The 26,932-nt window shown below is 38.5% G+C and overlaps 2 protein-coding genes across 3 annotated transcripts; one reads left to right on the plus strand and one right to left on the minus strand.

The window, feature by feature from the left end:
- The first annotated feature begins 445 nt into the window (after positions 1-445).
- Ccdc39 (Coiled-coil domain containing protein 39) lies at positions 446-20,332 on the plus strand. Of its 2 annotated transcripts, none has more exons than XM_069498198.1 (24): positions 446-722; positions 1,148-1,256; positions 1,563-1,710; positions 2,333-2,490; positions 3,463-3,582; positions 3,861-3,962; positions 4,645-4,836; positions 5,507-5,632; positions 6,108-6,197; positions 6,878-7,004; positions 7,655-7,743; positions 8,661-8,758; positions 8,961-9,090; positions 9,584-9,778; positions 10,281-10,420; positions 11,321-11,396; positions 11,897-12,056; positions 12,414-12,579; positions 13,124-13,271; positions 13,648-13,823; positions 14,570-14,622; positions 15,183-15,307; positions 16,234-16,258; positions 19,562-20,332. In XM_069498198.1, exons 1-24 carry the CDS (start codon positions 592-594, stop codon positions 19,648-19,650), a joined length of 2,973 nt encoding a protein of 990 aa, XP_069354299.1. In that variant the 5' UTR covers positions 446-591; the 3' UTR covers positions 19,651-20,332. The 2 variants fall into 2 exon arrangements, with proteins under 2 accessions (XP_069354299.1, XP_069354300.1); XM_069498199.1 differs by having other exon boundaries at positions 467-661.
- On the minus strand, positions 20,326-23,295 carry LOC117997091 (ankyrin repeat domain-containing protein 13C). The gene has a single exon (XM_034985261.2). It carries the CDS (start codon positions 22,933-22,935, stop codon positions 21,604-21,606), a length of 1,332 nt encoding a protein of 443 aa, XP_034841152.1. The 5' UTR covers positions 22,936-23,295; the 3' UTR covers positions 20,326-21,603.
- Positions 23,296-26,932: the final 3,637 nt, after the last annotated feature.

Here is a 26,932-nt window from a genome sequence, read left to right on the forward strand (position 1 = left end):
AACACATGCATAGTGTAGCCTCCAGTGCGAAGCCGGGGTAAAAAAAGGTAAAACTGACTCAATGGCAAATTATTCATCATCATCATCATCAACCCATTACCGGCCCGCCCACTACTGAGGAGCTGTTATCGTTCCGACAGATTTTCGTTTTCTCAAATTTTTGTTTCGACAGTGTGTCACTTTATCATCTCAAAAGTACGTGCAAAAGAACGTAGGTAGTAGGTAGGTAGGTATTTAAATTACTTATGCACTAAGCCGTAGCTGTATCGTGTAACTTCATTTTACCTATCAACAATATCTTAATAAAAATTTCGATTCATTACGGATTTTAAAATATACATGATTATGCTCATATATACAAGTTTAGGGACAAACCTATGAAATATTTTGTATTCTGTACAATTTGTCAAATAATTTGACATGTCTTTGTTTTTGTTTTGAAATGATTATTGTTAAATTTACAATTTGTATGGCGGATTATTTTTGAATTTCGATCTAATATTGTCTTAGAAACCACAATAGTTTCTTATTAGTTTGATTTTATTATTTTCATCGCGTTTTATTGCTGGATATACAAATATTAGATTTAAAATGAGTGAACAAAGTGCTATGGTGCCAAGATATATGGCCCAACTTTTACAAGAACTAGGATGGAATCAGGGTACTAGAATTCCCTTGGCTAATCCTCATAATCAGGACTTGGAAAATCTTTTAATTGACAGGTACCTAATACAAAATTTTAAATCTATTATCCTAATTTTTATTCATATTAGGTACCTGTTATAAGTTTTCCTCTTTTATTCTAAAGAAGAGTTTAATATTTAATTCTAAGTTAATTCCGCGACTTCGACGTCTTGAATTTATGTTTTTTGAAAGATGTTTAGAATTTCTCAAAATCTTTGGTTAGTACACCCCTACAATCTTTCTAGGAGTGATCTAGGAATATATTATTTTCCTCCAACTCACTAGGCCTACCAGCTTAGGCTGTGCAATGTGCATTGTCTGACAGTCATTCACAGCTGGTTTATGGATTAGATGAGAAGTATCTATAGAAAATCCAACTTCTTACAGGTTTTAGTTATTAATTGTTTTACACTGCAACTTTCTATGTCTAAGATTAGTGTATGGTGAATTGTGATATTTGTAGGCAGAATGAAGTACAGCGTCTAAAGGAAGCATTGATTTTGCAAAATCAAAAACGAGATGATCTCAACAAGTACAAAGACCATGTCCAAACTGAATATCAAGAAAATACTGTGAGTAAAATTATTAAATATAGTATAAGTTTTTTGTAGAATTTTTTATGATGCATCCAGATGCAAAGATGTGGAAGGGATAAGGATTCTGTAAAAAACCAGCTGTTCCACCCTAGTTACACTGCTATAAATTTTCTGAAAATATGTTCTTAGTCTTGTGAAGTTGTTCTTATGAAGGTCTAGTTTTGGTTATTATACCTACTTAATAATTTTTGTCAACTTTAAGACATTGATAAACTTCAGAAAGTGATCATAACCTTAGAGAGCATGTCAATCTTCTCTAGTAGATTTTTTTCCTTCTTCCAGCGTTTACTATTTGCTCATAAGCAGCAAATGGAGCAAGAGGTGAAGCTTCGTCAGCTGTCCCTCAATGAAGCTAATAGACTAGACCGAGATGTGGTGGACTGTTGCAAACAGAACAATATAGTTGTCTCGCGGATTGATAATCTTCAAAGTATGACAATGATTTTATTAGAAACTAGCTTATGCTCGTAACTTCGTAACCATGTGAACTAAACAAATTTCAAATACCTATTTTACCTCTTTAGGGGTTGAATTTTCAAAATCTGTTCTTAGCGGATGTCTATGTGGTAGCTATCTGCATGACAAATTTAAGCCCAATCCGTCCAGTAGTTTGAGCTGAGCGTTGATAGATCAGTCAGTCAGTCAGTCAGCTTTTCCTTTTATTATAGAAATGATGAAATTATTTTTATTAGAAAGTAGCTAATATTGGTTACTTTGTTTGTGATGAATTCATGTTTTTTTTCTGTTTTCCCATGAGGCTGAGCTGGGGCCCTTTCTGACTCCATTAAGTGCCTTGTTATGCAAAACGTACGTTACGATACGGTATACGTTTATAGTTTTTCTTGACAGACACGACATACAGACAGACAGACAACTAAGTGATTCTATAAGGGTTTCCTTGAGGTACGGAACCTTAAAAACGAACGAAAGTAGCGATAAAACGCATCTCATTGGCTGGGCTGGGCTGTGCATTTGCCAATAGAAGTAAGCGAGACACTAGGTGTAATCTTCGCTTCTGTCAAATGTCTTACGATTATTTTGTTTTATTTCAGATAACATTGCTCGTCTATTAAAAAAGGCTGATACATTGAAGAGTGAGGTATGTGGGGAGCGTGGAGCCCTGCAGGAATGGAGAGCGGCCCTCGAAAGGAGCGCCGGGGACATCATAGCTATCGAGCAATTCACCAAGCAAGACCTCTCTAGAGCTAAGGTATCTCTCACCAGACAAAGCCAGGACGCTTGCACGCTTGCAAAGCTTGCACGTAGACATAAGTCTAACATTTGACTTTTGAGGCTTTATAAGAGAATGACCTTATAATTGGGTATTTGACTATATCAAAAATTAATTATTTCTCAGTGATTATTAAATAAAGGATCTTCCAAAATGAGTAAAATCCACGTTCTTTGTTAGTTTTAAGTGTAATAACCATTTTAAACTATTGATTAAACTAAAAAAGTATATACGTCATTATGATGTGACGTCACATTCCAGTATTTCATAGAATCTCATACTAAGCGCGCGTTTTGACGTTTGGTAAAAGTCACTGTTTTGACTAGTTGTCAAATACCGTATTGTGAGATTGATATAGATTTTCTATATCACGACTGCTCAGCTAGTCTACCTATCTGTCTGCCTGTCAAGTCCTATCGAGGGAATCAAAACCTATAAGGTACTTCCCGTTGACGTACTATCATGAAATTTGGTAGGTAGCAATGTCTTATAGCACTAGTAAAAGGAAAATCTGAAAACCGTGAATTTGTGGTTACATCATTTAAAAAAAAGTGTTATTTCTTGTACAATGGAACAAAATCCTTCGTGTACAAGTTTGATTAGCACTTGATTGGTTTTTCGAATGTTTTATAACTTCCTATGCTGTAGGTTAATATCACAGGCACAACACACGGAAACGTTTAAGTGCGGAAACCAGCCCAGAGTGAAGAAAGAAAAGGTTAATAATACCACATTGGCTCACCAAATATCATGTTTTTTTTTTAATTTTTTGGGGGCTCTGGTTTACGAACCAAAGAATGCCAGCTACGTTTGTTCCCTGAACCAACGACCATGATACTACTCCAGCAACTTTGTGATAAAAATGTAGGCTCAGCTTTTTTTGCTCAAGTAATTATATTCCTGTACCATATCATATCTAGACAATTATTTAACTTGTCTATTTTTGCTCAGGCTCTCGAAACACAAAGGCAGAAATTGAAGTTGGAGCATGACCAATTGCAAGAACGGCTTAATCAACTGGTGTCCAACCTCAGTGCTGAAGAAAGGGCGTGTGAAAGAATTTCATTTCAGGTAAGACTTCCTTATATTTTAATGTAGATAACGGGTACAGACCACGATTCATTTGATGTTTTTATTTGTCGATATTTCAACCCAATTGCACGGGTCATTAGAAAATATTTCGAGTCTACCTTGGCGCTCGATAATTCTCTTGGTCCAGTGTATGTTCAATTCTTTTCAAATTGAATTTCGCTAAAGGAATCTAATCCAAAGCCGATAGTGAAACCGGTTTTGGGCTAGTCTCCTTAATTAAGGCACTTCCCATTTTCCAAGCGTTTGTACTCCCGCAGGTTATGGAGGGAATGGAACAACGGAAGCAAATGATGGCAATGTGGGCTAACGCTGTAGAGAATCTGCGACAGAGAGATACTGACATTCGGCACATTCGAGAGGTAAGCTTTTATACTTTCCTTCATTCCAACATAATTTATAAATTAATATCTTGAATCATAATCCTTTCATTTAATCTCATACTCATGATTATGTTTCGCAGAATGCTAGGACAACACCTCATCAAACCTTATTCAAATGCCGACCTCATGTATATATCCAATGAAGAGTTTAGGCACGCCATACACGGACTGCTCGAGCGGTTAGCCAGTGATCAACATACACGGACCGCTCGAGCAGTCAGAGTCAACAGCTTAAAGCTGCCAAGCAATTTCAATGCGGGCGGAAAGCGTGCGCGACGTGGAATGAGGAGACGCGGGCGGAGGTAACTGCGCGAGAGCGGTCGACAGCTCGAGCAGTCAGTGTATGCCTGGCGAGTGCCTGACCGCCCAACCGCCCGAAGCAGTTGCAACTGCTTGAGCGGTTCGTGTATGTACGTACGTAGAAGTCTGTAGTTCAACACGCAGTCGCAGCTTGAAGCAGTCCATCCTGACTACTTCAAGCTATCCGTGTATGGCCGGTCTTAGAAGCTGTTAAAGAATTGATGAATCTACGTAGAAATATCTTTTATTCAAAAAACTTTTACAAGTACTTTTAAATCCTCAAACGCCTTTCCTACCGATATAGATCCTTCCCATATATATGCTAACCTTAGTATCTTACTTACTTAGAAATATTTTTCAGGACTACGCAGTATTGGACGCCGAGGCCAATAATCTCGCGGAGAAATGTCGTGAGCAGCAGAGCTTCTGCGATCAACAGCATGGCAATAACCTCGACGCGCAACGAGAGAACATGACACTCGCTAACCAGCTGAGCCAGACCCGGATGGCGTTTGAGAAAACTGCTGAGCATAATGTTACTTTGGATAGCGAGGTATACCATTATAACTCCCAAGACCTGGATGGTGCTTACAAATAGTCCATTGAAAATAGCCAAAAGTTTTAAATGTATAGACTAATCATGGTTGTATGCACAGTTGAACTTGAGCTTGTACATCATAACTGCATCATCACTTGCCAGCAGGTCTGAGCAGCCAAGTCTTAGTCTATAACTTAAAAACAACCGGCCGAGTCCGAGTCAGACCCGCGCACTGAGGGTTCCGTACTACAATCTTATTTTATCGACATTTTGCACGATAAATCAAACACTATTGTGTCTAAAAATAAATAAAAATCTGTTTTAGAATGTACACGTAAAGCCGTTTCATATGATACCCCACTTGGTATAGTAATCTTACTTTGAAAGTTGAAAATAGAAATATGTGTTCATGAACACATTTTAATTTTTTCTGGTGGTGTAACCACAAATTCACAGTTTCAGATTTTTCCCCTCATGCCTGCTATAAGACCTACCTTCCTGCCAAATTTCATGATTCTAGATCAACGGGAAGTATCCTATATCTTTCTTGACAGACAAACAGGCAGACAGACAGACAGAAAGTGATCCTATAAGGGTTCCGTTTTTCCTTTTGAGGCACGGAACCCCAAAAAAATAGAAGAGTAAAAATTTAGGTTAGGTTAACTAGTGTGAACTTTGTCCGTAGGCTCGAAGTCTCCAGCGTGAAGTTAGCAACATTCGTATCGCTCTGGAGAAGCTTCACATGGAGAACCGACAACTCATGGATAACCAGCATCGCAAGGATGTGCTGTTGCAAGCCGTCGTTGCTAAGGTAACAAATACGTGAGTTCCATAATGGCCTATGAATTAGTAAAGAAAATGAAATGAAACAATTATTTTTCAAGTCTTTTTTTTAATATGAACACATTTTTGATTTGATTGCAAAATGTAGTGCCTTAGACAACTTGCCCTGTGTTTTTCTTATATCATACTAGATGACGCCAGCGACTACGTACGCGTGGATTTAGGTTTTAAAAATTCCGTGGGAATTCTTTAATTGTCCGGGATAAAAAGCCTATGTCTTTCCCTGAGATGTAAGCTAACTCTGTACCAAATTTCATCAAAATCGGTTACACTGTTGGGCTGTGAAAAGCTAGCAGACAGACAGACACACTTTCGTTTTTATAATATTAGTATGGATTATGTCTACTGCAACTAACGGTTTCACATTGATGCGTGTTTAATGTAATTGTAGCATATACAACAACGTAAGCCAGTAAAACTGTGAGCCGTTAAATTTGTTTCAGATTAAAGAATTGAAGGAAAGGCTAAAAGATTCGACAGACAAATCGAAAAGTTCCGAGAGACGGGCCAAGGAGTTAGAGGATATGTTGAATGTAAGTATTTTATCTTTTTCATTTTTATAGCAAATCACAGCACGAATGGTGCGAGGTGCTGAGGTGCTAGAATGGCGACTTCGCACCGGAAGACGCAGCGTTGGAAGACCCCTCACTAGGTGGACGAACGACATCAGAGGAGTCGCAGGGAGCCGCTGGATTCAGGCGGCGCACCGCGCAAGACCGTGGCGTGTGGAATTCCCTACAAGAGACCTATGTCCAGCAGTGGACGTCTATTGGTTGATGATGATGATGATGGTACAAGCTGTATTTTATGTTAGTACTAGCTTATGCCCGCGACTTCGCCCACGTGGACTACACTTTCAAATCTCTATCTTAACCCTTAGGGGTTGCATTTTCAAAAATTCTTTCTTAGCGGATGCCTACGTCAATTATGACGTAGGCATCCGCTAAGAAAGAGCTATCTGCATGCAAAATTTCAGCCCGATCCGTCCAGTAGTTTGAGTTGTGCGTTTATAGATCAGTCAGTCACCCTTTCTAGATTATTTAGATCTAGGTTAAACATAAAAAAAAGAGTAAATGCTCCATATTCAATTATTTATTTATTCATGTTAGGGTTCATTTTTAACAAAATCTAGTAAAGAGGAGTGAGTCTTTGCGTAGTAATACGTAGTAACAGTTACATTGTTCTATGGTAATAGTAATTCTTTATCAATTAGGAAGAGGAGCGCTATGCGAGCCAGGTGACGACAAATCAGCAGCGGGCGATGCATTGCTCTTTCGTTGAACAGCAAAAGCTTCTGGCCCTCAAAAACGAAGAGAAACTATTCTATATGCAATTTAAAGGTATGTTGGTGTAACTGATCTATTTACTATGATTTATTAATTTCAGTAGGTATAGTAAAATAAAGATTTAGTTTTAAAAAAATGAGTAGTACACTGTACACTTAAAAGTTTAAAAAACCCTTATAATCATAGTATTTTATAGGCCTCGTTAATCTTTTTGACCTTCTTTTAGTCATCTTCTGGGCAAGCGGGCTCCAACCTAAACCTCATCATTGCTTTTTACTAAGCACTATAAATCCCGTAGGAACTCTTTGACTTTCCGGGATAAAAGTAGCTCTCCGTCCTTTCAACTATCTCTATGCCAAAAATCAAGTCGATTGGTTGCTCAGATAGGGCGTGAAGGAAGGATAAACAAACAAACACAGTTTCGCATTTATAATATTAGGATAGGTATATTGACGTCAAGCGCAAGTTTAGACTGTCTCTGTCGTTGAGACCGACAAAACGTCATAATGCATATAGATATGTGTGACAGAGCTGTCTCTGTCGCTCTACAAAGCCGAAATGTCATTCTAAAGGCGATGTACATTATTTTCTGCCGCTTATTGTACCTCCAAGTGAGATTGCAGGCAAGGGCTAACTTTTGTATCTGAATATAAAAAAAGTGTATCTTGTAATGAAAAAAACACTAAATTTGTGTACTTGTGCAGCATCTAAGGCCATCATGAGCAAACTCGACAGCAAACAAGCCGGAGTAGAGAGGAACCTGCAAACGCAAAAGGAATCACTGTATGCGATCGTAAGTCACTCATCCATATATCTAATCCAATGCGAGTCTATCTGTCGGTCTGTTATCTTTTCACGGCCAATAATTTAGCGTGTTTTTTTCTTTAATGTGGGTTTAATTGCAAATATAAGAGTGACATCCACACTTATAATAGTACATGTGAAGGTGTGTCTGTCGGTATGCTAGCTTTTCACAGTTCATCAGTTTAATCGATTTCGACGAAATCTGGTACAGAGATAGCATAACATACATCGCGACTTTTCTGCCCACGACATTCCACGGGATTTTTCAAAAACTTAATTCCAAGTGGATGAAATCGCAGGCATGACCGCCCTAGCGCAGTTGTGAGCGCTGTGGTCTTATAAGTGGGAGTTCTCAGGTTCAATTCCAGGCAACGACAAATCGGGAATTTATATTTTCTAAATTGTCTCTGGTCTGGTCTGGTGGGAGGCTATGGCCGTGGCTAGTTACTACCCTATCGGTAAAAGCCGTGTCGCCAAGCGGTTCAGCGTTCCGGTACGATGCCGTGTAGAATAGAAACCGATAAGGGTTATGAGTTTAATAAAACTGGCATACTAGCTATAACCCATCCAAGTTAGCCCGCTTCCATCTTAGACTGCATCGTCATTTACCACCAGGTCAGATTGCGGTCAAGGGTTAACTTGTATCTGAGTAAAAAAGGATTTAAAAAGCCTAAATCCACGCGGACGAAGTCGCAAACATCATCTAGTCTAAATATATAAAAAGAAAACGCGACTGACTGATCTATCAACGCACAGCTCAAACTACTAGGCGGATCGGGCTGAAATTTGGCATGCAGGATTTATGAAAATTCAACCCCCGATGGGGTGAAATAGGGGTTTGAAATTTGTGTACTTAGTCCACGCGGACAAAGTTGCGAGCATTAGCTAGTAATATATAATTTTCAGTGTTACCAAGTGGAGACGCTGGGTGCGCGCGTGTTGCACATGGAAGGCGAGAAGGCTGAACGCGAATGTTCCGCGGAACTGGCTGCCCGGGAGAATAGGTTTGTCATTCATTTAAAAATAACAATTTATACCCAATCACTGAAGAGTAAGAGGTTTATAATTACACACCCATAGACTGATTATATTACACACCCGATTTTTGAACTACAACATTATGTGGGCTTGCTACTTTGTAGGTGTACTAAAATGTTGCACAAGTATAGTCGTACTAGTTATTACCATACCATACCACTCATCTAGGCTGAAGGATGTCCTGGCGCGTCACACGGCGCGAGTCGCTCTGTTGGAGCGGCACTCGGGCAAACTGTTCGACGACATGCGACGCCTCGCGCGCGAGCTCGAAGTGAAGGGTGTCCAGCACACTAACTTGGTACGTATTAAATTTCAATACAAATTACAGTATTTTTGGCTCCATTCCACACAACAGGCATGATTAGTACAGTAATTATAGAAGGCTACTTAGTTTTAAATTTAATTGTAAGTTGTATATTTTATTGTTCAGTAAAAAAGATACAAATTCACCATGAAAGTTCGTTTGTCAATTGTGATCGAGACATTTCCTCGAAACATTTCCTTAGTGTTTGATTTAATATTGCGTGTATCCGCAGATCCAAATTGTGCCAAATATTGCAGTAGGAAAGAAGCAATATATTGAAGCTTTTAAGTTTTGACTGCTTATAAGGTGATTAAAATTGGGACCAAAACATCTTTTCTTAACTTATCTGTATTGTAGGCATCATTGTGCTGTCTGTCGTACAAATCAGTTGTACAAGTTTTCAAAATTCTATAGGGATTTTATGGATTGTAATTGATTTCCCCTAATAACGATAAATTCAGCAGCTTAGTAGACTTTAACTTTACAGCAAAGTCGTCTAAAGACGTCAATGCTGAACGTGGAGGGGGGTGAGAAGGACGTGCGCTCGTTGCGCGACGTGTGGCGCCGTGCGCGCGTCGACGAGGCGCTGATGCGGCTGCGCGTGGCGCACGGGGAGCGCGCGCTCGCGGGGCTGGGGGATGCCGCCTTCACCCTCGACAAGCAACGCCTGCAACTCGACGCGGTGAGGGACTCCATAATGTCACAATTATACGATAGTCGTACAACTTGTAATAAAACTCCGAGGCTTCATCGACACTGGTAGGCGTCAAATGTATGTAGGCTTGGTATCATTGATTTCACGTCACTGCACCAATAGCCTTATATTTGACAGATGTCGATTTAGGATCAAACTGAAAGTTTCCTCACTCTAGTTACATCTGATAATGTTCTAACCAGTGCGTACACAAGTTTAAAGACCAAATATTACCTATGTATTGTATGTATGTACATATATACCTACTTTATTGCACCACAAAACACAAATGACAGCCTGACAATGGCAATGGGTTATTGTTCTATACGTGGCACGTATATTACCCGCTAACATTCCGTACTCTATAATATCTTAACTCTGGGCAATTACAAATTTCTTGACAGAAAAAGCCCTTAACTTTTTAGCCCAACCCAACGTTCGGACCGAATAATCTTGCTTTTCGTAATAATTACATATATTATAACTGTAGGCTATGAACGAGCGCTTGGTAGAGATCGCGGCGAGACGTGAGATGTTCGCGGTGCAAAGGAGAGCTTTGGTGGAGGAGTGCGGCAAACTTCGCAGCGACATACGCGAGCGAGAGCAGCGGATCCAGCAGCTGATCAAAAGGTATCAATCGATGAAGTTGTACGGACGACGTGTGTGTCGTATGCTCGAGCGTAATATTAGGAAGATCTTCCTCAGAGCGGCGTGGTGATTACGTAAAACGTTGCAGTAGCGACAGCAATAGTAATGCGATAGTTAATTTGCTGTCTCTCTTCTTCTTCTTATTTTGCTTTGTGGCTATTGCTGTCTCTCTCTAGCTGAACGTTTGACAGCAATGATCGCGAGATTTACGCCTGTCGCAAGCCTGTCGCGAGATACGTAATCACACCGCGGGTATCATGCCCATGGCCCAGGTGACTCCGAGTACGACCCCGCTCGAAGGAAGATCTTATTATTTACGCTCGAGCCTATTAAAGGACTTCCGAGACGGTTAAGCGGCTTTACGTCAAGCACGTAGAGTTTTGCTTGAGGCATTTTGACCGTTTATAAAGTTTGCTTGATGTTTGAGTCAAGCATTTACACATTACATACATTTTGCTTGACGCGACGTTCGGACAATGTTCGAGGTATGAGAAAAGTGCCGTTAGCTTGATCAACCGATAGACGTCCACTGCTGGACATAGGTCTCTTGTAGGGACTTCCACACGCCACTGTCTTGCGCCGCCTGAATCCAGCGGTTCCCTGCGACTCGTCTGATGTCGTCCGTCCACCTAGTGAGGGGTCTTCCAACGCTGCGTCTTGTAGGAGTTTACTTGGGGTATAATGTTTGGAAGTTCGGGATTGTTCGTTCGTGCGTGTGGTTGGCTCCAGTCAAGTTCGTACGAAAACGCATCTAAAGTGCGGTCGGCCTTAGGCTCGACTCTACTCCACGACGTCTGTTTGCGATGGTCCAACGAATACTCTATCAACTTTTAGGTTTATAATGTTATGCTGACGAGGTCTGCGTGTACTTACTATTTACAGATACGAAATTTTCATCGGTTCCCTGGGCAAGGATGAGGCCGGTCAACAGATGTCGGTGTCATATTTTAAGATAAAAGTAAGTATTCTATATTGGCTTGAATTGAATTAGCTGGATGACTATTTATATACTAAGGGCACGCTTTATTCTAGTGATTCTTTAAGTAAAATAGCGAGTGCAGATTCGGCTGCATGCACTTATGCCTGGTCTAAAAGTGTGAATCGGCAAATGTGGAGTTAAATAAATGATTTCGAGTAAATTGAGTTTTAAAGTTTGAAGTCGAAACATCACTACCAATATTGTAAATACGAAAGTGTGTTGTTTTATTGGCTTGTTCTTCAATCACGTCGCAACGGAGCAACGGATTAACATATTTTTTTGACGGATATAGTTAAAAACCGGGAGAGTGACATAGCCTACTTTTTAACCCGAAAAATAAAAGATTTCTCACGAGATTTTTAAAACCTAAAAGTCGCGGGCCACATTTAGTAATTAATAAAATCAGGTAACAAAAATAGGTATGTTTGCGATTGACTTATTAGATTTGTTGGAAAAAAATTGCACCGTTTGTGTAAAAGTTCGCAGCGGAAAGGGCGGAACTGCGAGAGGCGGGCGCGGCACTTGACGCAGATATTGGAAGACAAGAGAAAGATATATCGGCGCTGGAGGCCACGCTGCGGGTGGTGCACGCCGCGCACAAACACTTCCTGCACCACATCTCGCCGCTGACCAACGATGGTGAGCACGCACAGAAACATACACGCGCGCACCCACGCACGCACTCATATGCAGGGAGGGGCGTAATGTTTCTTTTCAAGCTTTGCACTACGTTTGCCGATAGGCGAGTGAAACTCTTATAATAAGCCAGCGCTAAAATGGACCATAGGTATATCGCCAGCAAAATACAATATGCAACACAAAAAGCCATTTTCACCGCTACAGATCTCCGTTACAGACCTCTTAGGAGGTTATTAGACCGTTCCATTGAGATATGAATACGAGAGAAGGCTGGAAGAACGCATTTTATTGGGGTGCATACTGCACAGTTAATTCGACCGTGTACCTAAGTAATGAATATTTTTCCGGAACATCTAGCACCGGAGATGGAAGAAGTATCAGAGCTGTTGCGGCAATACTACGAGAAGCGCGACGAGCTGAAGGCCCTGAAGGCTAAGATCGAAAGCATCGAGCAGACCGTGAACGAGCGCAGCTCGCAGCTTACACTACTCGGGGACAAGTACAAGCAGCTCACGGCTAGAGAGTTAGTACTTTTAGCGCAATTCTTGTATGCGGGATACAGCACTGACATCCATTGATACACGCTGGACTTGCGATTGCGGACCTGTTTTTAAAACATTAAATATCTGCTCTGCAGTGAGCCGGCGATGGGTTGATCATGATGATGAAAGCAACATGAGTGTCATGTGAGCATAAATAAATAAGCCTATGTGCCATATCATCTTCACAGGCTTATATAAAAATCTTTACTTGAAAGTGTCCAGTTTAAGAAATTAGTCAAAATAATGAGCTACTCACAAATTAGTCATTATTTTGACTAATTTCTTAAACTGGACACTTTCAAGTAAAGATTTTTATATAAACCTGTGAAGATGATATTGCTAGGGGCGAAATTTGAATGCCATAAGTCCACTTTGTCGTGTTAGTTTACAAATTGTGAAAAACCAAATTAAATTCTAGTTTCGCGGGCAGACCCGTGTCTTGGGCCTTAACTAATACAATACTTACATCAATATTAAACTAATTTACTTAAACAATTTACACACAATGTTGCTCTTGTACTGCAGAGTGGAATGCGAGATCGAGCTGGACGCAGTGAAGCAGCGTCTGGACAAGCAGGACAGCAGGCTTCAGAAGGCGCATGAGGTAGCTCGCACGAACGCTCGGCGAGCCACTAAGCTGATCGAGGGTGTCGATGACTGGCGGAATTTTCAGGTAAAGTATTTTATTTATGGCGAGAAAACGAGCAGGTCGCCTGATGTTAAGTAATTACTTTCATTTGTAGCACCAGAAGAATCGCCATACACGTCTTTTCAGGAATTTGTTGGTACGCCCCTTAAATAATCCCATGTCGAAATTTAGAGGGAATACCGCCGACGGATGGGATATGTAATTTATTTATAAAATTTGGTTAATTTTTGGAGGAGGTAATTAGATGATGCCCACAACTTTTTCCACATTATTCCGGGATATAAAGACGGTTCGGCGCCGAACAGTGTAAATGAATAAAAATCGCATAAATGGGCCTCACCGGCGCCATATAATACCACATGCACAGGGAGCCTTACGTAAGTGGCCTTTCATGTCATAGTTAGCGCTGTGGATACGCAACTACTCCGAGGCAGCGCACAACTGCCTGCAGGCGCTGGGCGAAGTGGCGCAGCAGACGTCCAGCGCCGCGCCGCGCGTCGCTGTGCTCCTGTCTGCCTCGCAGGTCGCGCGCTTCGTAACGCCCACGCAGCGACGCCTGATGACGCTGCTACAACGGTAAGCTATTTTATAACTCACTAGCTGATACCCGCGGCATCGCTCGCGTGAATTTAGGTTTTTAAAAAACCCGTGGGAAATTTTGATTTTCCAGGACAAAAATAGCCTATCCGTACAGTAGCCCGTCCCCGGGATGCAAGGTATCTCAGTACCGAATTTATTAATTTATTATATATTATTTAAAAACATTTATTTTAAACGCATGATTCTGTAAAAATCCCGAAGATCACCACGAATGCAATTCCTTACAGCATCAGAGTTGGGTCCTCGAGTTCAGAAATCTTTACTTGGTAGGTACCTCCATATTATCAATTTGTAACCTACAGTTTCTAAATCCCATCAGTTTTGGTGGTCAGGTTCTGTTCAGCATCAGGATTGAAGTGTTTGAATCCAATTTTTTTATGGGATTATGTCGCAAAGTTTTCTCTATCGATTAAAAAAAATAGGTTCAGAAATCTCGGAGATTTCGGTGTTTATAGGTAAAAAACACAACTCCTTTTTTGAAAGTTGATTAAAAAGTAGCCTATGTACTCCTTGGTTAATTTTTTACTTTTCTGTGAAAGTCCCGTCATAAAAGTTCAGCCGTTCCGAAGATTAGCCCGTTCAAACAGACAGACACTTCAATTTTATTTATTATTACAGATTACAGACTATTTTATCTACGTAGTTATAGAATTCCTGCATGGAAAGCATAAAAACCGAAAAAGCTCAAAAGATTGTTATTAATACCAACTTTACATTCGCAGAATAATAACGGGCGGATCGATGCTAAAGAAAGAATCGACCACGGTATTGGACGGTAAATACGATTTATTAATTTACAGTTAGACACTGCCAGCCAATCAGAGCTAGAGCTGATTGCGATCGTCACTGTCAAGCTTTGGTACTAGGCCTGTAGGTTTAGAATTATTTTTTCTACACTTACCTATAACCTAAGTGTTAACGATTAAATTATCTAAGTCTAAGGATTTGGGCTGGGTTTTGATTGAAGAGTGAGTGAGTTAGGACTTTTCTTTTTACATGACTGCCCAAAAAATAGATCGTAATGTTTTCAGGGTTCATGTAGGTATGTAAGTAGGTATGTGAGTGAGAAGTTATGGTGGACTAAAGAAACTAGATTAATCAAAATCAATTAAACTATCGTGAGTGATTTCCATTATATATAATATCTGTCCCGCGCGCACGAGTCACATCCGTGATGCGTGCGCGAACTGACTCCCTTGAAAAAGGACCCCGGATGGGTTCGAAACTAATCGGGCTAACGTCGACTAAACACGTGAGTAAAGCCGGGACAGATATTATATATAATGAAAATCAAAAGATATTATATATAATGAAAATCAAAATTGTTTCAAATAGGTACAGAAAGCGTGTTTTCGGAATCTGCGCAATCGAGTGCCACCGACGTGAGCCTCGCTTCCGGCTACACGCGGCGCCTCACCGCTTTCCGAAAAGAACTCGCGCCTAAAGTGCAAGAACACGCGGTAAGAACAACATACCTGTGGTACGCGACAGGTAGAGATAGCAATCGGGGAGGTAACGCACCACACACCCGCACAGCCCCTGCGCTAACCCGGTGCGGGCGACCGCGGGTGACGTGTGAGGCGTCCCCCCTCCTCGATTGCCATTTCAACCTGTCGCGGACTATATATAAAGGTGATCTAATTCGATGGATTTTTTTACTGCCAACAGAAGTGAAAGCATAATCAACTTGACACTCATTTAAAATTGAACCTTAATAGTTTTCGTTAAGGATTAAATGCTAATAAAATTAGCATATCGCTGACGCGAAAGTTTTGACCTATCCTAAAATTGCCCAACGCGCCTAAAGAAGTTTTTACTTCAAAAACTCATTCCTGAGTTGAGTACGGATCTCTAGAATGAGAAAGATTTAGGCCATACCTACGTCAAGTGGCCACGTTGCTTCATACACCTTTGAGAACATTATGGAGAACGCTCAGACATGGAGGTTTCCTCACGATGTTTTCCTTCTGCAAGATATAATTAATTGTTTAAAACTCACATAACATTAAAATGCTATTCGTCGTGGCGCACCGATGAATACAGTTTCATATCATTATAATATGAGCGCATGTCACATACAATGTATCAAGATATCAAAAGCCTATTGAAATACAGTACGCGGCAGAAGGCGGCGGTACATCGGCCTTTAGTATGACATTTCTGCTTTGTAGAGCGTTGTTTCTGTCACTCATACTTATATGACGTTTTGTCGGTGTCAATGATAGGGACAACGCTCTACAAATTTGCTATCTCCCAAATGTCGATGAACATTACTTTCTGTCGCGTACTGTAGCTCTGTGGTCTCTATTGTGTATGGGCACAGTATGGAATGTTAAAACTTAATGTACTCTGTTGTATCTATTCCTAGGTATATACTTTGTTTCAGTTGATCGACGACATTCGCGAACAAGGTAATAAACATATTCTATAACTAGATGGTGCCCGCGACTTCGGCCGCGTTAATGTAGGTTTTTAAAAATCCCGTGGGAACGCTTTGATTTTTCGGGATAAAAAGTAGCCTATGTCACTCTCCAGGTCTTTATCTATACCCATGCAAAAAATCACGTCAATCCGTTGGGGTTATTCCCGTTGAGTCACACCCCCGTGTGTAATACTGTGACACAAGGTACCAAAAATTTCAAAACATTCCCGTTGAGTAACACTGTTACACAACGGGAATTTTTTGAACTTGTTGGCACCTTGTGTCACACCTACATAAATACATATTATTGCGCGTGTATCAAGTATTAACTGATTGTGCACTTTTCCGGGATGTTATTTATTTATAAATCCAAGATGGCGGACATGATTTTTTTTTTTTCAAAAAATTGACATGGGTGTCGTTTTCAGGGTGTTCGAGGGTGCTGAATTTGATGATGACATTTATTCTGAAATCCAAGATGGCGGACATGTTTTTTTTTTCAAAAAATTGACATGGGTGTCGTTTTCAGGGTTTTCGAGGGTGCTGAATTTGATGATGACATTTATTCTGAAATCCAAGATGGCGGACATGAATTTTTTTTCAAAAAATTGACATGGGTGTCGTTTTCAGGGTTTTCGAGGGTGCTGAATTTGATGATGACATTTATTCTGAAATCCAAGATGGCGGACATGATTTTTTTTTTCAAAAAGTTGACATGGGTGTCGTTTTCAGGGTTTTCGAGGGTGCTGAATTTGATGATGACATTTATTCTGAAATCCAAGATGGCGGACATGAATTTTTTTTCAAAAAATTGACATGGGTGTCGTTTTCAGGGTTTTCGAGGGTGCTGAATTTGATGATGACATTTATTCTGAAATCCAAGATGGCGGGCATGAATTTTTTTTCAAAAAATTGACATGGGTGTCGTTTTCAGGGTTTTCGAGGGTGCTGAATTTGATGATGACATTTATTCTGAAATCCAAGATGGCGGACATGATTTTTTTTTTTCAAAAAGTTGACATGGGTGTCGTTTTCAGGGTTTTCGAGGGTGCTGAATTTGATGATGACATTTATTCTGAAATCCAAGATGGCGGACATGATTTTTTTTTTCAAAAAATTGACATGGGTGTCGTTTTCAGGGTTTTCGAGGGTGCTGAATTTGATGATGACATTTATTCTGAAATCCAAGATGGCGGACATGATTTTTTTTTTCAAAAAATTGACATGGGTGTCGTTTTCAGGGTTTTCAAGGGTGCTGAATTTGATGATGACATTTATTCTGAAATCCAAGATGGCGGACATGATTTTTTTTTTCAAAAAATTGACATGGGTGTCGTTTTCAGGGTTTTGTAACACCAGGTTATGTTAGTAGCTTGTCTTAGTTTAATATTTAACATCAGTTTATACGGTTAACATGCGATTGGATCTATTTCGATTATGAAATAAAATCGATTAAAAGTTTAGAAAAAGCATGGACTTCTCTAGGAATGTAAATAATTATGGATGCGTTCAAAAATAAAACATTTTTAATGCGTTCTGTTATGCAAATGTTAAACACAAAGTCAAATGATTTATTCAAAATAGGTAATAAATAACTCTTTTTGATGGTCAGATGTTGGATTTCTAAGATATAGTGGTGATAATTATTACGCAAACTTAAAACTAAAGCTACGAGCTACGTTATATTTTTGAAGACGATTATCATAATTTCCATGTCATTTTTTTTGAAAAAAATCATGTCCGCCATCTTGTATTTCAGAATAAATGTCATCAAATTCAGCACCCTCGAAAACCCTAAAAACGACACCCATGTCAATTTTTTGAAAAAAAAAAATCATGTCCGCCATCTTGGATTTCAGAATAAATGTCATCATCAAATTCAGCACCCTCGAAAACCCTGAAAACGACACCCATGTCAATTTTTTGAAAAAAAATCATGTCCGCCATCTTGGATTTCAGAATAAATGTCATCATCAAATTCAGCACCCTCGAAAACCCTGAAAACGACACCCATGTCAACTTTTTGAAAAAAAAATCAAGTCCGCCATCTTGGATTTCAGAATAAATGTCATCATCAAATTCAGCACCCTCGAAAACCCTGAAAACGACACCCATGTCAATTTTTTGAAAAAAAAACATGTCCGCCATCTTGGATTTCAGAATAAATGTCATCATCAAATTCAGCACCCTCGAAAACCCTGAAAACGACACCCATGTCAATTTTTTGAAAAAAAAATCATGTCCGCCATCTTGGATTTATAAATAAATAACATCCCGGAAAAGTGCACAATCAGTTAATACTTGATACACGCGCAATAATATGTATTTATGTAGGTGTGACACAAGGTGCCAACAAGTTCAAAACATTCCCGTTGTGTAACAGTGTTACTCAACGGGAATGTTTTGAAATTTTGGGTACCTTGTGTCACAGTGTTACACACGGGGGTGTGACTCAACGGGAATAACCCATCCGTTGCATCTTTGCGACGTGATTGAAGGACAAACCAACAAACACACTTTCGCATTTATAATAAAGGTATGATTCCGAACCACGCTGCACGCAGCAGCGCTGCCGCAACAGTGCCGCGGCAGCACCAGCTGTCGCGGCACTACTGGTCCCCATACAATCTCTATAAGCTTATATGACATTACACTCCGAGCTAGGCAGCAATGTTCCGCTACATTGCTGCCGCGACAGGGTACTGATATATCGGCGGGAATTCAGATGTTTTTCTCAAAACTAAATTAATAAAATAAACGGTAGAGTATCTGCATCCATTTTAGGGTTCCGTAGTAAACAAGGAACCCTTATAGTTTCGCCATGTCCGTCCATCCGTCCTCCTTAATACATTGCATAAAGGTTGAATATGTCGGTTGAATTGTCCTCTAAAGAAGCCCTTATCTTGGAATTCCAGTGTTAGTTGCAGATGACATGTGTCATACACAAACTTAATGCATTACATAAAGGTTGAATATGTCGTTTGATTTGTCCTCTAAAGAAGCCCTTATCTTGGAATTCCAGTGTTAGTTGCGTTCAAAATCAGTACCAATTTTAGCGTTTAAACTACCGTGAGTGATTTCCATTCTAAATAATATCAGTCAAAACCGCGGCACCTGCGCGAACGGACTCCCTTGAAAAAGGATCCCGTATGGGTTCGAAACTAGTCGGGCTAACGTCGACTAAACACGTGAGTACAGCCGGGACAGATATTATTTAGAACAGTACCAATTTCTCTGTAAATTCATGATGATGGTAGTGGTACAGTTTTGCGTCTTGTCTGAATTGTTGCAGTCCGTCGCTCGAGTGTGTCGCTACGCATTGTGACGCTCGGCCTAGAGGAGGCCGCGCCGGCCACCATCTCGCGCAAGTCACTGAGATAAACCGAAAACGCCTTCCGACCGCGCTAACAAGGCTAATCAAACGTCTCGCTTCTATAAATTAGACTAATTTCAATGATTTAGGTAGTATGTACTTGGGCCTAACGCTGACGACCGATTTAAATCCATCGAAAATAAAACTAATAAAACTACCATTATCTTAACAGGATTCAGCCTTTAAACTGGATAGTCACTTTTGCTAAGATCGCATTCCAAGCCCTAGCTTGTCGTCATAATAATATTATTATGCTGAGCTGTAGGCACACCCATTTGGGGTGGTGTCACAGATGAAAATATTACATTTGTATGCTTTGTTTTTATCTGTGACACATTAACTGTGCAATGTTGGTATGTACATAATTAAAATTATATTATTTTTGATTGATGAAAAATATTTTATATACCTACTTAGATATTTACTTATCTGTTTTCTGTAGATTGTTGGTATGGTAAATACTAGATCATCATGATGATTGTTTGACATGATTAGATAACATTAATTTGCATATCATAACAAAAAGATAGTAAGGTACCTAAATTGGTATTTTCTATGCTATAAATAATTCCATATTTCAGAAATTATGTATTAGGGTATGAAGCAAGTTTAAAACTTGAAAAATACTGGTGAAGACTGAAATATGAAAACAAATGTAAGGTGTACTTAATAAATTAATGAAATATGTTACTACTACTCTTTTTATTTGTACAACCTTATCCTCTAAACCCTAACTTCATCATAGACCACTATAGTTAATTCCACACAAAAACAACAAAGAGCAAGTACAAATAGTTTTAATGTAATGCAACATTTCAAAATTCTTAATACCATAGAATTTTATAGCTGATACCAATCTTAAACAATGAGACCGCTGTGAAATTTGACAAGAAATAAAATCTTTTGGTGTGATGAAAACATTATTGTCATATATAGCTAAGATGCATATTTTATACATTCATATAGTTAAAATTGATACATAAGGTACACAGGTACATTTACTAGTATGTGATCCAACTTCTACATCACAATAATGTGCTGAATGGGATATGATGTTATAATAAACATTGATAAATAATTTTCTAGATTTTTAAAATTGTTAACATTTCCTAAAACACCCCTCTACAAATAAGAAATTCTGAAGGCACAAGGACTTTGAAATGATTGGGCAGGCAACATCATAACCAAAGGGGCTCAGTGAAGTAAATCTAACACTGACATTAATTCTTCCACTACTAATATTACATTAATCTATAATATAATATTACACTGTATCTAATGATAACACATTGTCATGACAAAGTATGAAAGGAAATAAGCAATGGAATTTGCATAGAGGAACTTTGAATGTAACTTGCAATGGTCATAAATCATTCTGCTTACATTGAGAAGTTATATAGATAGGCCATCATTTATTCAAATCAAAATTCACGTCATTTTAAAATCTTGTGTTGCAACTTTTTAATATAATTTGTTTCAATTATAAGCAATTCAATGCTTTCAATAGAAAAAGAAAAGTATAGATCTTAACTAAGTACATAAATACTAAATAGTAAACAACATAAGTAATATAAAATCAATCTATTCCACACAAAAAAATCAAAATATTCATTTCACAGTAATGTCAAGTTTGTAATATATATTTTAAAATCTTTAGTTGGCCTCGTAAAAACGAAGGTATTTTTTTCTAAATTCTAACACTGTTCAACATAAACTTCAAAACATTCTACCACAAAATTTACAAACTTATAACTATTAAAATTTTCCTATTCAACAAGAAGGACATAATGGCTGGAATAAGAACTACCCAGGCCAAATAACATTGGAATCTCAATAGTGAGAAAGCCATGTGTAGACCTGTAGTGCTTATCACTAATGCTGCATAGTGCCCTACCACACTTAACTTCACGCTGCCAAATTGGTCTTTCACTAATTTCAAACAGTGTTAGAATATCAAAGCGTCATAAATCGGGGAAACGTAATGGATCTTCCACATAATCTTCTGGTATAACAAAAAGCTCTTCAGGTATATCATCACGAAAATCAAACTTTTGAAATGTAATTTTTGCAGTGACAGTTGGCAATATTGGTATATCTATTTTCACAGGAAATCCATTCGGCAATTTCATAGCAACAAATTGACGTAGTTTGGCAAAGTGTTTGAAAGGAGCGATCACCTCGAGCACATTCAAGAGCATATCCACACTTAGTGGGAAATCATCACTCATGGCAATTGTCGCTCGAAAATTTCTTGACGACTCTTTGTATACAAGCTCTCTACCCAGACTAGGGTATTGTCCCAGAGGAGAAGATATGTACGACATCCAATCAACATCACAATTCGGTGGGGGGTTCAGGGAGGCTCGTCTCACTGGCTCTCCGTTGGTGTCCAAGTTCTGTGTATTACCTTTAGTCAAGCTTTCTATTATAGCCTTATTTTTCTGCAAATCATCCGTAGACAAATGTTCTCTCCTCTTGCGGGACTCTAAGACGAGTCCTGTGATTGTGTAAATGTCACTTTTGTACAAGCCAGCCACTGTCTCCTTGCGATCCTCACGAAAAATCCAGCCAGACTGAGCTCTTGAAAAGGAAATGCCTTTGGTGGACATCTGAGCGGCTAGAATATCGCTCGACATGAGTATATCTACTTCATCTTCAATCTCATTCTCTGTCTCCTCATACCGCACCTGCTGGTAGACTTTGACTTTGTTATCTAATACTGTCAGAGACTCGCTGGGTGGTTTTTCGCCCTGAAAAATGAAAGATATGTCTCCTCGCTCCCATTTCATATCTGTAAAATCAACCAGAGTAGTATCGAGTCTGATTCCAGATCCTGATTTGTAAATCTTACAAACATCTGATGGCAATATTCTGGAAACTAAAGGAACCCACGAATGGAAGTCCCATTTTAATTCCATGTAGAAGTTTTGTATCTGGGCCAGTGCTCTAATGAGGTCTGGTCGTCTGCACTCCATTTGCTCTCGTGCTTGCTGTTTAAGCTTACGTACCAGCGAAGAGATGGTCTGTCGATCGCCATAGCTGATAGCTTCGGCGAGAGGAGACCAACCAGCAAAATTTTTCACCTTGACGGGCGCGCCATGAGCTAGCAATAACTGCACGCACTCCTTGCGACCCAGCATCACAGCTAGGTGCAAAGCTGTATTCCCATGCTTGTCTTTTCGCGTTACATCGTTGAATCTCAATAATGAAGATAGTTTACGTACGTCGCCGCCGAAAACGCACTCGTGTAGCGGATATGTCTCATCGTCACCGTTACAAATCAAAGTACCCATTTCGCATGGACAGACTTTTTAACTCATCACTGTCAATAGGATATTGGTCATAAATTATAAGTTAAAGGTACACAGATTGATCCTCTAATCAATGAGATAAGATTAGAATGGAGAAGCTAGGTATCACTTTTTCATTTTTGTCTCTAACAAATACATAATTATGAATATACATTTATAATAAAATTTCTATAGTTGTTTTTGTATTTAAAACAATCAAAATACATAGATCAATCATTTTTTTGTTTAGCAATGTTGTATTCACCGACCAGAAATAAAATGTTGTAATTTGGTGAATAAATTCATTAAACCCAACACTGCTTTTTTTTTTTTTTTAATTTATTTTACGGCCCTGGACCCAACACTGCAATCACAATTGACCACAAACCAATAACATGCAATTGACTTTGAGTTTGATTGACAAATTAATTGAGACCACAGAATAGAATAAGACTTGAGAGCAATAAACGGTGTGACCAGATTTAAATTGAAGATCCTGCTACGAGTGCTAGCTGCTGGGATAAAAGCAGCTAAAACTTAAAGAAATAATCCATGCGTTAAACACCTAAAAAAAAAAGTACCTATGAGATTAACTATATTTAACTATATCTTGTAAATAAATATAAAATAAAAACTCACCAATAACAATTATTTTTATTTATTACCTTATCATTAAATTAATGCAAAAATATATATTCCGTGCTCAGAAATTAATTTAGGTAGGTTAGTAAGATTGTACAAAACGGAAATGAAAGAAGTCATTTCATCCGAGATGTTTATCTCCCTGTAAAATGTTTAATGACCAAATTATAGGTACACTCTGCTTTTCACTTCGATTGCGTAGAAATGAAACAATAATAATATTTTAATTATTACTGTGCGACAAGGCTATCTTGGCACGTAGCAAAAATTGGGACTGTTTATCACATTAGTAACTTTATCTGTACTCTCTTTTTAGTGTGAATGAGAAAGCAAACGTTCCTTTTTCTAGATTTTTTACTCAGTCTACGGCCCATATCCTGCTATAATCGTAGGATCCTGCTGGATCTGGTCACCCTGCCGAACAAAGAGTAAACTACTTACACGAAATTGTCTATTTCTTCATTGATCTGTGGATCTGTGTAAAAATGAGGTATTTGTTCTGAGGTAAAAATAAAAGTCATGTTCGTTTGCTTTTCCTTGTGTGCAAATGTGCGCGGTTCATGCATGCGACAAGGTTATCTTGGCGTGTGGTGAAAATTGAAACTAGCCTTGTTTGAATATTTTAAGATGATTTTAGCACGTTTTAGTTTTAAGCCTTTATCAAAGAAGTTGGAAGTACTACTACGTAGTACTTCTATATATCGACATAGGTGTATTCCTATGTCCATGGCCTTTATGCTTTGTTCTCCAACAGCGCCCCCCTGTCAATGTCATTCAAGTGCCAAGAGAGCCTTGTTGCACTGTAAACCAAGTATCCAACCTGTGTATCCAACCCAGGTACAGAAGGTAATCATTCATCCAAGGTATTTGCAATGAACTATTCTTATCTGAACTCACCTTTCCTCCATGGCTTAAACTTGGAGCAAACGAACTGTTTTCAATCTGTGTCAGTACCAAAGAATTTCTAAGTACTGCATCGTAGTACAACTTCCTATGTCGATGGTCAGTACCTAGTATATACCTCCTATGTCGATGGTATATAGTGATCTCGGTGATCTCTGTGATCTGTGTTTAATTTTCAAAAGGAAATCGTATTACTTTACTCTATGAGCAAATCTTGAAGTCTACGGTCTGAGGTCTCCGTCTTTTATGTGGTCTCCGTTATTTATTATCAAAGTGGAAAAAGAAGTCGATTACGTGCAGAAGAATATAATTTAATTTTTTACACTGAATTTGGAAATCAAGTCCGAAGAGCAGTTAAATTTGCTTAAACAATAAATTATTGTTCCGGATGTATTTGAAGATTACTTTGCAACTGCTAGACATCGATGCTGTTAGCTCAATCGTAAATAAATTATATTAGCCGGATTGATGCATTAAAATTACTGTAAATAAAATTACGGAGTTATGTGCAATTAGTGTTCTTTTATATTATTTTGATAGTTGTGAAGGATCTAATTACAATGCATTAAAATCGTAAAACAGAACCGGTGGTAGACGTTTTTTTTTCTTTCCTATGCTCTGAACTTATGAACATTTATCTTGTGATTAAAAACTGAACCTGCTATAAAAAGTGCCTGAAGCATACACCAAGACAACATGTAAGTATTGTTTTGTATCAGTTTGAATTTACCTTTGAGTTAGGTAAGCAATACAATTTACTACTTTACAATACAAGTAGGTCTAGGTATTACCATTTACCTACTCACCCATTTTATCTGAAAGTTTGCTGATTACAGATCTCTTCATGTAACGTTTTCAAGTACTTTTATGTTGTCTTAAAACTTCAATGGAAGAAACCAACATATTATATACAAAAACAATATAAAACATAAGAGCATGCTAGTCAAAATCAACAATTTTGTAGTGCAATTATTATTGTGAAATAAGCCATCAATATGATCAACAATTTATAGAGATCACCACTTCCTATACTTCCCCACTTCTTGCAGTCATTTGTCAGGCCAGGCAGACTTGATGTTCCAGTTAGCTGTCCTCTATCTATACATACTAAGCATACTCTGTAAGTAGTTTCTCTCTCTTTTAAGCTTATTTCGTGGTTAAACAACATATTTGAATGTAGATAACAGGTACACACCACAGTTAATGAGATATTTTTATTTGTTGATATTTCAACCCAATTGCACGCGTTGTAGTCACGACGCGATTGCGGTGCTACGAGAGATGAAGTTCGAGCTGTCATGGGCAGTAGCAAACTACCCTCTTTCTTGTTATTTTCGCTTGAACTTCATGAGAACAACATAAATATTAACTTTCAATGTTGTACGATGCTGTCTTGGTTTGCATAATTCTACCACTGGATTCCACATAGTTTAAAACCATCCTCACAATTGAAATTCTGGTATTTGCAAATGTCAATCGCTTCGCGCACTAGTCTTGTCTAGTTTCTCTCTTTGGCTCTTGCATTTCAATATGATTTACTTTCAAATATAATGTAGCCATTAGTACTTACATATAAATGGCTAGTCAACTGCGGAATTATTGCATTAGGCAAAAATGTAAATATCTGCAATATATATACCAAATCAAACTTGTAACAAGCAGTACTATAGTAAAATAAATTTGAATTTAAACTAAGAGGATGTATTGTTCAAAAAATTTTAGTCAAATAGGTAATTTCAATAAACACTACGTATTCTTGTGAATAAACTAGCAGATGCCGACGACCTCGCCCATGTGGATTTAGGTTTAAAAATTCCAATGGCAACTTTGATTTTCCTTGATAAAAAGTAGCCTATGCCGCTTTTCAGGTTTCTAACTATACCTATGCAAAAAAAATCATGTAGTCTGTTCCTCCATTGGGATGTGATTGAACGACAAACTAATAAACCAACAAATAAAGACACTTTCGCATTTATAATATGGGTAGTGATTAAAGTCCTCCACCACACCAAGTTTGTGTTTGTTCGGGCTAATCTCAGAAACATGAATTTTCATAGGCTTTTCACCAGTATAACGAAAAACTATAATTTATGAACATCTCGTGAAAATAAACGTTAGCTATAATCTGTAGATAATTGTGAATTAAGTTGGAAAAAAATCTCCACCTGAGAGCTTCCATGAAGTGTGCTGTATAAATAGTTAGTTACACGAAAACAATGTATAGTAGAATATAAAGATGTTCCTGTATCATTTTTAAATATTAAGTATGATTAATAAAATAATATTCTGAATATGATGTCATCATAAAACAAATGGACCAACTGCAAACTTTGTTTAACAAATTGGAAAGATTGTAAATAATTCTTGGTAATCTGTAAAAAAGGGTCATGTAGATAAATAAATGGCTTCTGTTATCTTCATTTTAGTTATTAATACTCATTTGTTTTTTTCATTT

This window comes from Maniola hyperantus, chromosome 4 (genome assembly GCF_902806685.2).
Source record: "Maniola hyperantus chromosome 4, iAphHyp1.2, whole genome shotgun sequence".
Taxonomy (NCBI): Eukaryota; Metazoa; Arthropoda; class Insecta; order Lepidoptera; family Nymphalidae; genus Maniola; species Maniola hyperantus.

Excerpts from the sequence above, each read along its gene's own strand:
- LOC117997091 (XM_034985261.2), bottom strand. The coding sequence starts at position 22,935 with ATGGGTACTTTGATTTGTAACGGTGACGATGAGACATATCCGCTACAC.
- Ccdc39 (XM_069498198.1), top strand. The coding sequence starts at position 592 with ATGAGTGAACAAAGTGCTATGGTGCCAAGATATATGGCCCAACTTTTA. Across the intron at positions 12,580-13,123 it reads AAGCAGCTCACGGCTAGAGA|AGTGGAATGCGAGATCGAGC; the intron begins GTTAGTACTTTT and ends CTTGTACTGCAG. Across the intron at positions 13,824-14,569 it reads CTGATGACGCTGCTACAACG|AATAATAACGGGCGGATCGA; the intron begins GTAAGCTATTTT and ends TTACATTCGCAG.